Source organism: Ovis aries, chromosome 23 (assembly GCF_016772045.2).
Source record: "Ovis aries strain OAR_USU_Benz2616 breed Rambouillet chromosome 23, ARS-UI_Ramb_v3.0, whole genome shotgun sequence".
In the NCBI taxonomy this organism is placed as follows: Eukaryota; Metazoa; Chordata; class Mammalia; order Artiodactyla; family Bovidae; genus Ovis; species Ovis aries.
The window spans coordinates 23,539,603-23,552,112 of record NC_056076.1 but is presented as its reverse complement, the minus strand read 5'-3'; the positions used below and the strand labels follow the sequence as shown (position 1 = coordinate 23,552,112).

The following is a 12,510-nucleotide window of genomic DNA, read 5'->3' as shown; positions in this document are numbered from 1 at the left end:
TTACCGACCCAGGGATCAAACTCTGATCTCCTGCATTGCAGGTGGCTTCTTTACTGTCTTGAGCCACAAGGGAAGTGAACATTGTGGTGGTTTAGCTGCTAAGTTGTGTCCAACTCCTGTGAACCCATGGACAGTAGCCTACCAGGCTCCTCTATCCACAGGACTCCCCAGGCAAGAATACTGGAGTGGGTTGCCATTTCCTTCTCCAGGGGATCTTCCTGACCCAGGGATTTAACCTGGGTCTCCTGCACTGCAGGCACATTCTTTACCAACTAACCTACAAGGGAAGCTCAGTCAACATTTAAATTTGGTTTATATATTTACTTTTCCTTAGTTTTTATGTTTATAAAATGTCTATGTTTACAAAAATATAAAAATGAAAATGTATAATATTTTCTTATTTTAATTGTTTTAAAATGTGATTATAATCATTCCCAGAGTTTGTTCTGGTATAATAGAGGTATGATGGTTGGTTTGCGTTAGTGAGAATGTCTCCAAGTCCTCTGGATGGGTTTACTAATTTGTCCACCATGACAAATTCATGTGCTCATGAATTTAAGGTTCAATGTCTTTCCACTTGTGTTAGCCATTTCCCACATAGCAAAGACCTCCTTTGCTTTGGAATGATGATTTACTAAACCCTGCCGGGCATTTTAGAGACCATGTGAGTAGAGTGAGCAGATGCTTCAGGATACACCTAGTCACACCCTCCAGTGGTGACTGTGCAAAGAGCATATTTACGCATGGTTGAAACTGATGAAAACATGCATACTTGAAGATTACTGAGCCTTGTCTTTTTGTGGCATTCTATTTGCAGCAAACTCTTGGATGTCATGGTTTCCCTATTGTAAATGTTAAACATGGTAATTTAATTGATGGTGACTTCCAAATTAGAAAAGGATGTAACTGCAATCTCAGGAGATACTGAACATAGTTGAGTGATGAATACAAAATGGAATTACACTTTAAGAATACAACTGAAATTAGAAATCATCTGTGGCTTAGCTTTTGACGAGGGGCATAAGTGCTATGGCCATTGACAATTACTTCCTTCTTGCAAAGAAATAAAATTAAATGAAAGGGTCTGGTTAAGTTATTTTTATCTTAAAGCAAGCAATTTTTACTTTCAGACCTGGGTGAATTTTAAAACCAAAAAGTATACAGAAGGTAGAAAAAGATGGAGGGAGAATTCATTTGATATAATGAGTGCAAATCTGTGGAAAACTGTGGGTTTTGAACTTCAAGGCCAGTCTCTTCAAAACGGGAGTAACTGAGTTACGAGTTTGTTATCAAGGAATAGATCTGAGAATTTATGATTCTCATTCCTGTATTCAAATCCTAGACTAGTCTATGCATAGCAGTACTTCTCAAAGAGTATTACCACCCCTTGGGGACATATGGAAAACACATATTAGGTGAAACAGGAAGTGGATGGACAAGCTTACGGGAAGTTCTGACATGCTCTCGGCAGTCTCAAATGACTGAGAACTGTCTCTGTTCCCACACAAGTTTTAAAAAGTCCTGCTGTTTGCAGGTGATACCTGAATAGGATTTACTGAGCCTAAAGTTTAATTTCATTTTAGGTATACAAATGTTTTGGGGCATGCTTTAAAATACACCTTGAATTGTTTCAGGAATACACTACCATGTAAATCAAAGGAGTATTGTGCTATAGTTTGTTTGGAACTTTACCAATAGTTTTACGATGTTTGGAAAGTTCATGTCATAAAGTATCCACAACACACATGTATCAAAGGACAGGTGTAGCTGCTTTTTCCTCACTGATTTGAGGGACAGGTAGAAGCAGCTGATGACTTTATTGTATCTTCTTGTGTGTGACTCTTTGCAACCCCATGGATGATGGCCCTCCAGGCTCCTCTGTCCATGGGATTCTCCAGGCAAGAATACTGGAGTGGGTAGCCATTCCCTTCACTAGGGTATCTTCTCTGACCCAGGGTCTCATGCATTGCTGGTAGATTCTTTAGTGTATGAGCCACCTGGAAAGCTCATTGTATCTTCTAGTGATGTGGAATCCCCACGTTTCCACACCAAAGCACATGTTGTTAGATTATACACGTATGTGTGTGTGTGTGTGTGTGTGAAGTTGCTTTAGTCCTATTTGACTCTTTGCGACCCTATGGACTGTGGCCTGCCAGGCTCCTTAGACAATGGGATTCTCCAGGCAAGAATACTGGAATGGACTGCCATGCCCTCCTCCAGGATCTTCCTGACCCAGGGATCGAACCCACGTCTCTTACATCTCCTTCATTGTCAGGCAGGTTCTTTACCACTAGTGCTACCTGTGAAGCCTGTTAGATTATGTATTACTAGTTAAAGAAATAACACATTTACACACTAAGATCAAGATGTTATACACATATATTTAAATTATGAGCATAGATAGTTTCAGTTCAGTTCAGTCGCTTAGTCGTGTCTGACTCTTTGTGACCCCATGGACTGCAGCACACCAGGCCTTCCCTGTCCATCACCAACTCCTAGAGTTTACCCAAATTCATGTCCATTGAGTCGGTAATGCCATCCAACCATCTCATCCTCTTTTGTCCCCTTCTCCTCCTGCCCTCAGTCTTTCCCAGTATCAGGGTTTTTCCAAATGAGTCAGTTCTTCACATCAGGTAGTTTATCTTAACTATAAATTATGTTTCAGGATCTAAAAGTGGGGCATGTCAAGGCATTAATTGTAAAAATGACACGCTATGTTTGAAGGGCTTAGGAATCATTGATTAAGAATCAAAGATTCCCAGGGACTTTCCTGGGGATCCAGTGGATAAGACCTCATGCTCTCAATGCAGGGGGCCTGGGTTCAATCCCTGATCAGCAAACTAGATTCCACATGCCACAACTAAAGATCCTACATGTAGCAATGAAGATCAAAGGTCCCTCATGCCACAGCTAAGACCTGGCACAGCCAAGGAAGTTAAAAAAGAATCAAAGATTCCTAGATTGTTAGAAGTTAAAACAAGCTTTTAATGGGTATATGTTTATAAAACAAGCAAAAATGTTTATTTTTATAAGAATAAGGTAGAAATTAAGGGCATGGACCATATGTTTATGAAGAGTTTTAAAAACCTTGCTAGTTTTTAAACCAATTCTCATAATTTATCCTGAAGAAATAATTGGCAAGACATCCTTTTCACAGGAAAATTATGGTAGAAATAATAAAGTCAACACTTAATAATTCAGGAAACACTAAGTGATGGAGTATTAAGTGGCTTTTAAAAATAATCCATAAATTTACATTTGTTGTTCAATTGCTCAGTCATGTCTGACTCTTTGTGACCCCATGGACTGCAGCATACCAGGCTTCCCTGTCCTTCACCATCACCCAGAACTTGCTCAAACTCACGTCCATTGAGTCAGTGATGCCATCCAGCCATCTTGTACTCTGTTATCCCCTTCTCCTGCCTTAAAACTTTCCCAGCATCAGGGTCTTTTTTAACGAGTCAGCTCTTCACATCAGATGGCCAAAGCATTGTAGCTTCAGCTTCAGCATCAGTAATTCCAATGAATATTCAGGATTGATTTCCTTTAGGATTGATTGGTTTGATCTCCTTGCTGTCCAAGGGACTCTCAAGAGTCTTCTCCAATACCAGAGTTCAAAAGCATCGACTCTTTGGTGCTCAGCCTTCTTTATGGTCCAACTCTCACATCCATAGATGACTACTGGAAAAACCATAAGTTTGGCTAGATGGACCTCTGTTGGCAAAGTAACGTCTCTGCTTTTTAATATGCTGTCTAGGTTTGTCAAAGCTTTTCTTTTGAGGAGCAAGGATCTTTTAATTTCATGGTTGCAGTCATAGCGATACAGTAAATATTCATAACATTAAGCTAAGTGGAAGGATACAGTGTGATACTATTTTGCTTTTTAAAGCAGGGAGCTTTGCATAAAAAGAGTAGTAGAAAGAATCATACTCTAAAACTGAAGAGTGGAACTACTAGTAAACTGTATTTTTTCTCTACACACTTCTCTATTACCTAAATCATCAAAAAATAAGCTGGCAGGTCTGAAAAGTTGTTTTTTTTTTTTAATGTTCCTACTATACACATGATTTTTTAAAAGGTTTTTGGATATGGACCATTTTTAAAGTCTTTCTTGAATCTGTTACAAAACTGCTTCTGTTTTATGTTTTGTTTTGTTTTGTTTTGTTTTGTTTTTGGTCTCCAGGGATGTGGGATCTTAGTTCACTGACCAGGGATCAAACCCACATCCCTTGCATTGGAAGGTGAAGTCTTAACCACTGGACCTCCAGGGAAGTCCTTTAGCGTAATTTTAGAAAGCACAAAGATTGGATTCAAGTGGGGATCTATCCTGAGCAGCTCTGACCTAAGAATACTAAGCCCCAGTGTCTCCCCTTCATGATAAGTCATGACGGTTACATAAAATAGGCTTACAACTCTCCTTGCACAGTGCTGTACCCATATATGTTCCTGCTATTTCTGTTGTTCTTAATATTATTACTAAAGAGGAAAATAAGACCTACTACAGTTAGATGTCTTAGGAAGTATATTTTATCTCAGTTATGTAAAATCCCCTTGTGTTACAGAGGAAATATATTCAAGTGACTATTATACTGTAGGTGGTACTTTGTCTTACATAGTATATATTCTCCTTTGGATGAAAGGGCCATGCTGAAACGTGTTGGAACACTCAAAGATACAGTTTTCTTTCTCCGAAATGCTGCATGTAATAAAGACAAATGCTAGAAGTTGACTAAAAGCTGAGGATGACAGAGTAGGGGTAGGAGAATGTGGGCTGGAAGCTTGAAACCACAGAAACAGGTTTCAAGCTCTATCTTAGCTACTATCACAATGCTTACATTTAAGCAGAAACGTCTACTGAACAATATGACTTTCAATTATGCATTTGTAGAATTTTGTAAATGTTATCAAAAGGACATGCAGAAGCAAATATGAAGGAGACCTGCCTGTCTCAGAAACTGTCTTGAATCTGTTGTTTCAGATATTCCCCAAATACATTCACAGCAAACTGAAACACTGCCCCCATGCCTATGTGGCTGAATCTTTTACCTTGAGGGCTACAATTACCTACATTTCTTTTAATAACATGCCCACTCATTGGTACCCTAACAAAGGAAAAATCATGAAGATGTACAAGTCACATTCACCAGCACTACAGAGAACAGAGCAGCAGGAACTACAGGCTTACTAAATAATTTTAGGTCTTCGGCCAATGGTTTCCTGCTGGTTTACTAACAAGGACTTTCTTTTTTGTAAAACATGACTCAGAAATACATCAGTTTTCAGTATTTTTTTCCCCTGCTCTCTCACCTTTTATGTCACAAGCAGCTAACATGTCATTTTCCCTTTTCCCCTAGAGTGTTCTTTCCGATAGAGTCAAAGGTGTCACACCACAGTCTACCATTGATTTCTTATCTGTCCCAGTCACCACAAAAACTGTCACCCAATACTCATGCTGCATTGCCCTTCATGAGGCTGGATCTTCCAAGGAGGCCCTTGACCATTGGTTTTCTGTATTCTTTCTATAAAACTCCACTTTAACTGAAAGAACAAATTGGGAGAAGAAACAAGGGGACCCTCACACAGTAACCTGAGATTTCAATAAGCCTAGGAATAACATATATGTCATCCTTCAAATGGAGAAGGCAATGGCACCCCACTCCAGTACTCTTGCCTGGAAAATCCCATGGATGGAGGAGCCTGGTGGGCTGCAGTCCATGGTGTCGCTAAGAGTTGGACACGACTGAGCGACTTCACTTTCACTTTTCACTTTCATGCATTGGAGAAGGAAATGGAAACCCACTCCAGTGTTCTTGCCTGGAGAATCCCAGGGACGGGGGAGCCTGGTGGGCTGCTGTCTATGGGGTCGCACAGAGTTGGACATGACTGAAGCAACTTAGCAGTAGCAGCATCCTTCAAAAAGAGTAAAATGCACACAGACAGGAGATAAATGACCAACAAGTGGCTGGTTCTAATCTCTCTCACTTTATGCCTCTGTCTCTCTGGTGAGATGAAGTGTAACCGAAAATATCGAGATGGTTTTGTTTTTAAGGAAATGGTAGTGAAATAATGGGCTTCCCAGGTGGCGCTAGTGGTAAAGAACCCACCTGCCAATGCAAGAGATGTAAAAAATGCAGGTTTGATCCCTGGGTCAGGAAGATCCCCTGGAGGAGGGCATGGTAACCCACTCCAGTGTTATTGCCTGGACAGAGGACCCTAGTGGGCCATGGTCCATAGGGTTGCAATGAGTCAGACATGACAGAAGTGACTTAGCGCATACACACAGTCAAATAATACATAAATAACACAGAAAAGAGACAATCTTTTAATTTGAGCTATGGCATAGAATTAGACAGGTGAAGTCTGACTCTGCCTATCTTTTTGAATTGCCAAGGTGAGGAAGGATTTCCTAGGTAACATAGAAATTCCAGATTTTCATGTTAAAAGAAAATAAATGCTGACCATATTCTGTAATACACTGGGGACTGACCTTAGCCCTGTGCTATCTTACTGCTGACAAGGCAGAAGGCTCCTGCCCTTGCCACTGGCTTGCTTCAGGCTTGAGGCTCCCCCTGCACACACACACTGGATCCTGGGGCAAGGTGGACATATGAAATAAGGTATTTAACACATCCATAGTACCTTTCATGTTCATAGCTCAAAGAGCTTTATAAAGGCCAATTAATTTATCAAGTTTCATAAACTCTGAAGGACACATATAATTACAGCTCTATGTGTGGCTAACCAGAAGCAACAAGTAGTCATATGTGTGGATGAACAGGATTTAGATTTTAATTGTCTCATGTTTGAACTTTCAAGCACCTACAGAAAGCCAGGGGCACAATGAAGAAATTCTGAGTCACTGGCAAATTCTAAGAATTGTGAGTTGGGTTAAGAACATGCCTAAAAAAGTATGATGTCATTGCCAACACCCAAAAGAACTCTGGTTGTCTCTATTTAGGCAAAGAGTGCTTAGATCCAATTAGGAGAGCTCCCACATCTCCATGCTTTGATAAAAGTACAGAATCCATTTTGTTGAAGCTTTAGTGCTGCATGCTAAGTGAAATCTACAGAATTCATAGTAAGGAGAAATAGTATTATATGTGTACGCTTTATTTTACAGATTAGACCAATAGGGGTTAAGTGATTTGGCCAAATATTGGTGGACGATCAGGCTTTTGGGATATTGTAAAAGGAGATCATCAGTTCAGTTCAGTTCAGTCGCTCAGTTGTGTCTGACTCTGCCATCCCATGAAATGCAGCACGCCAGGCCTCTTGCGGAGTTCACTCAGACTCATATGCATTGAGTCAGTGATGCCATCCAGCCATCTCATCCTCTGTGGTCCCCTTCTCCTGCTGTCAATCTCTCCCAGCATCAGGGTCTTTCCAATGAGTCAACTCTTCACATCAGGTGGCCAAAGTATTGGAGTTAAAGCCTCAGCATCAGTCCTTCCAATGAACACTCAGGGCTGATCTCCTTTAGGATAGACTGGTTGGATCTCCTTGCAGTCCAAAGGACTCTCAAGTCTTCTCAAACACCACAGTTCAAAAGCATCAATTCTTTGGCGCTCAACTTTCTTCACAGTCCAACTCTCACATCCATACATGACCACTGGAAAAATCATAGCCTTGACTAGATGGACCTTTGTTGGCAAAGTAATGTCTCTGCTTTTGAATATGCTGTCTGTTGGTCATACCTTTCCTTCCAAGGAGTAAGCGTCTTTTAATTTCATGACTGCAATCACCATCTGCAGTGATTTTGGAGCCCAGAAAAATAAAGTCAGCCACTGTTTCCACTGTTTCCCATGAAGGTATGGGACCGGATGCCATGATCTTTGTTTGGAGATCTTAGGCAGTACATAATGTGAATCAGTCATCTAATTTTTATAATGACTGCATATATGATGGATACTCCATATATGATTCAGGGAGGGCTTCCCAGGTGACACAGTGGTAAAGAATCTGCCTGCCAATGTAAGAGACACAAGAAACATAGTCTCCATCCCTGGATCAGGACGATCCCCTGGAGGAGGAAACCCATTCCAGTATTCTGCCTGGGAAGAGTTCATGGGCCTAGGAGACTGTCCATGAGGTCAGGAAGAGTCAGACATGACCGAACACGTGTGTGCACACACGTCTTTCGGGCAGAGTCTATAGAGTGCAGACTGGGTGAGGCACGTGCAAACTATCCACAAGGAGAGTGCTTTCCTCTCTCAGCATCCCAACATGCTGCCACTCTGACTTCTAGAATAATCTTTACTCAAATGGACTTAGTCTGACTTCAAAAAACTCCTATTCTGAGATAGTACTATTAGTGCTTCTTTAAAATTTTACTGATACCGATACAATGACAGAAAAGCTAGAACATCAATTAAAATAACCTTTCCTAGGCTGAAATTTTTGATGGTTACCATGTGCCAGGCAAATTGCTAAGTACCTAACATAAATCTAACATTTAGGGTTCTCACACACCCCTATTAAGAATAGTACTTTACTATTATTTTACATATTAGCAAACGGAAACCCAGAAAATGGTAATAATTTGATGAAGATCATTCAGCGAATAAGGGTACAGTTGAGAATCAAAATCAGTTGTATTTAACTCCAGACTACAATCTTAATCACTATGCTAAACTAGATATTGTATATTGGGCTGTAATTTATTTTAAGCAAGATAAATTTTAGAGATATAATCATGACAAAATCTCTACTGAGGACATGTATATGTGAATAAATGTGTTTGGCAAAGAATGAATAGTAAATTTCAAATCAGCATTTATACATATATTTTATCATATGAGGCTAATATCCCATTTTAAATTTAACTAAAGCCTTCATCTTTTGCATTGCTTATAAGTACTGGTACAAGCCATATTAAGTATAAACACATACAATTAAATAATATCATTCTAAAACATTTTAAAATATTAAGTTGGGAATGGAAAAATGTTTTTTTTTCCTATTTTCTTTGAAACTCATTGGCTCACAGGCAAAACAAATTTCTCAATCATTTTTGAGAAATATGAAGCTCCCAGATCAGGTGTTGTAAAAATAATTAGAAGTTGGAAATACAGAATACTTTATACATAACACTTAAAATTATATATTATAATTTAGTTTTTAATTATTGATGATTAAGAAAGAGGGCTAGGGAGAAAAAGGAAACAGAGAAAGAAAGACATTCCAGACATGAGAAGGGGAGACAGACCGAAGTAGATAAACCAAGGGAAAAACTGAGCAAAACATCAATGAACAATGCACAAAAAATACACATCTGTCCTACATGAATATACAGCCTTAGAAAAAAGATATAGATAGATGGTACGTAATGGTTATACAGTAAATGACTTGTTAATGAGAATGTAAGCACAGGATACAGGTTGTCTACATTTTATACCCCATTTTATGACTTTCTAGTCTTCAAGATTATATTGTGTTTTCTACATTCCCAGCATAACCTATTGAAATTTGGCAGTGGACCAGAGGAAATTAAAGAGATGCTCACTTCTATACAAAAAGAGCACAGTCAGGTCACTATCATAAAAGATCAGGTAAATCAATGAAATTACTGTAAATGATCAGTTAGAGCCTCTTATTTAAATAAGTCTCTAGACTTCAAATTGGATACTAAAAAGAATTCTGGCTCGTTAATTTTACAACTGTCCGTTTTTCATGAGAGAAAAATTTTGGCATTGCATCTCCACTGGTCTCATGGACATGTATTTTCAAGTTTCAACTCACATCACACAGACAGAAAAACAATCTCTCTGTGGACTTCAAGTCCATTCCAGAGATTTTGCTCTTCCTCATAAATCAGATTAACTTAACCATATTTGCAACAGCGGATAGTCGCCAGACCGCAAGGCTCCTCAGTACCTGTTGTCTATCCAGGCGCATCCTCTTGGCAGCATTTCTACTCTCACTCTCACAGGCTGAGGCCAAGATACTCTCAGCAACTGCTGAAGTAAGGTGGGAAGGAATAGGTCGAGACTAAAAGAAAAGAGAGAAAAGGACATGAGAAAATTATTAACAGTATCATTAAGAGACCAACACGACACTCAGAAGATATCATAGGACGTGCAAGAGTATCAGTTGATTCCAACTGAACTGATTTTGATAGAAAAAGGAAATGGAAATTTCAAAGATGAATAATGAGAGCTAGTTAGAGGTTAACGTTAGAGATACTACAGATCCATCATTCATTCCCATAGCTCCTTTGTCACCAGTGTTTAATCTGGGCCATTAAGTTTGAACAGGCAGTGGCAAAATTCCTGACTGGGTTTTGTAAGGAAAACAAGTCCTTTATTTCTCTTATAACTTATGACAATGCACAACAAAACAAAACAAGTAATGGCTGAAATAGTTGGAAAAACTGACAGACATTCTGACCATGTCAAACCATCTTAACATGAAATATTATGCCTATTTACAGGCTAAGTTGTGACACAATTGATACAAATAAAATCCTTTAAAAAAAATTCAGTGTTCTAGACGTGAGATGAGTATGTACCTACATGTTTTATTTACAAAATATGTGTTAATATCAATAATGTAATGGGTACATATTAGAAATCTATCTCCTATGTAGCTCACATAGAAATTCATTAAACCCCTGACTAAGTTCCTAATTAGGTACAAACTGTTTGTGATTTTCCGTATCATTCATGATAATCTGAAAAGTTTTCCATTTTCCCCATAATTACATGCAAAATTATCTAACTGAAAGATGAAGTACTTAAAGACACTAAACATTTTTTTAAAAAGTAAGACAAGCAAATGGTAGATAAGAAGATATTAATGCATAAAAATTAAATCAGGTGAGACAGCAAAATATGAAATTACAAAAAAAAGAGTCTTTTAGGAAACTAGCATATGTAATGGCATGCTATCTCAGGTTTTCAAAGCCTCCATCCAAATTACATGTGGATATCGTACATATTTACTAGAAGCCACCAAACTCATAATGATCTTTTAAGTATTTTTGTAAATGAACGTGAGCATGCCTTTATTGGACTTGATTCATTTTGCTAACTCTGGCATGTCTCATGTGCTTTAGCAAACTGAACCGTAGCACTTCTATCTCAAACAATATTCTACAACAGCTAAATACAGACCCACAGTGCTTTAATGGATACTTCTCAGCAGCATTTGTTCAGTGCAGAAAGAGACCAAGCTTTGACCTTGCTTGAACTAGGAAGAAATTTCTACTGCTACCTCAGCCAACTCCCCGAGGTTTCCAACTTCAAAGTGGCCTCTACAGGCAAAAGGTAGGAAAGCTATGGGGTACAGTCTCCACTTGCTAACGCTGTAAGATGTTAGAAACACTGGCTGGACACCTTTGATAGTAAAGCATTAGGATCCTCGGGATGTGATTTTTCCAACAGAAAGAAAAGAAAGAGGCCCCACAGGTAGCAGGAAGAAAGCAGCAAAAATATTTTGACAAGGAAATTACAAAGCCAGAACTCTGTATTGGGAATAGAGAGGGTCAAGTGTGGTAAACATTTAAAATTTTTAAACTGCCATAAAGGATATATATGTGATTTTGAAATGAATATTGTTTCATTTCAGTTTGCACCTCGCTAAATATGGATAAGACAGTCTAGCTCAGAACTGAAAATATATTCAGCTACAAAAAATCAGTGTTTCATTAAAAGATGGCCCTAGCATGGCTCAAAATTATACTCTAAACTTCATGGAAATTGGATATTCAACGTTGTCCTGATACACAACTGAACTGATTCAGTTGATATACAACTGAATTATGTTTTGAGGCAAAGGGGTCATAGGAAAAATGGGAATAAGAACATTCCCTTATTTAAAAAAAATCATTTATTTGACTGTAGCTAGCATGATTCAAATACTAGAAGTGAAAGTGCATACCTTTATAAACTACATCTTTTGATACTTCATTTAGTTCTAGACACTGAATTAACAAAAGCAAAGCACAGTATCAGCAGTCTCTATGAAAGTTCTGCATCCATTTCATTTATTCTTTTAACCTGGTATTTCTATTCAAAATTAGGAATGTGTAATACTATGTGCTATGCTTAGTTGCTCAGTCGTGTCTGTCTCTTTGCGACTCCATGGACTATAGCCTGCCATGCTCCTCGTCCATGGAGATTCTCTGAGCAAGAATACTGGAGTGGGTTGCCGTGCCTTCCTCCAGGGGATCAGGGGATCTTCCCAACCCAGGGATCAAACCCAGGTCTCCCACATTGGACGCGGATTCTTTACTGTCTGAGCCACCAGGGAAGCCCATATAATACTATGAAGCTTCATCAAGCAGATTAAATTGTAGTAATAAATACATACATCCCTTAAATAAATAAATGTCTGTAGAAAAGAGAGAACACAAGGTAAAACATCTTACGAAGTAAAATTAGTTGGTAGAATTTCCTCTCAAATTCTATATTTTTTTAAATATTTAAAATGGTAAATGACTTTTACTAGAAGAGTATACGCTATTATGTATAACTTATATAGTTTCCTTATCGGAGAAAATGAAAGAGTTGG

At 38.6% G+C, this 12,510-nt stretch overlaps 1 protein-coding gene across 7 annotated transcripts in view; it reads right to left on the bottom strand.

Annotated features, from left to right (window-relative positions):
- The window catches only part of NOL4 (nucleolar protein 4), a 461,414-nt gene that overhangs the window by 108,449 nt on the left and 340,455 nt on the right, over nt 1-12,510 (bottom strand). For 6 of the 7 annotated variants that reach the window (XM_042239581.2, XM_027960833.3, XM_042239576.2 and 3 more), the window contains one exon: nt 9,874-9,987. The exons of the other annotated variant lie outside the window; for it this stretch is intronic. In XM_042239581.2, the coding sequence (XP_042095515.1) occupies nt 9,874-9,987 (114 nt within the window). The remainder of the gene's footprint in view (nt 1-9,873; nt 9,988-12,510) is intronic. 7 annotated transcript variants of the gene reach the window in all.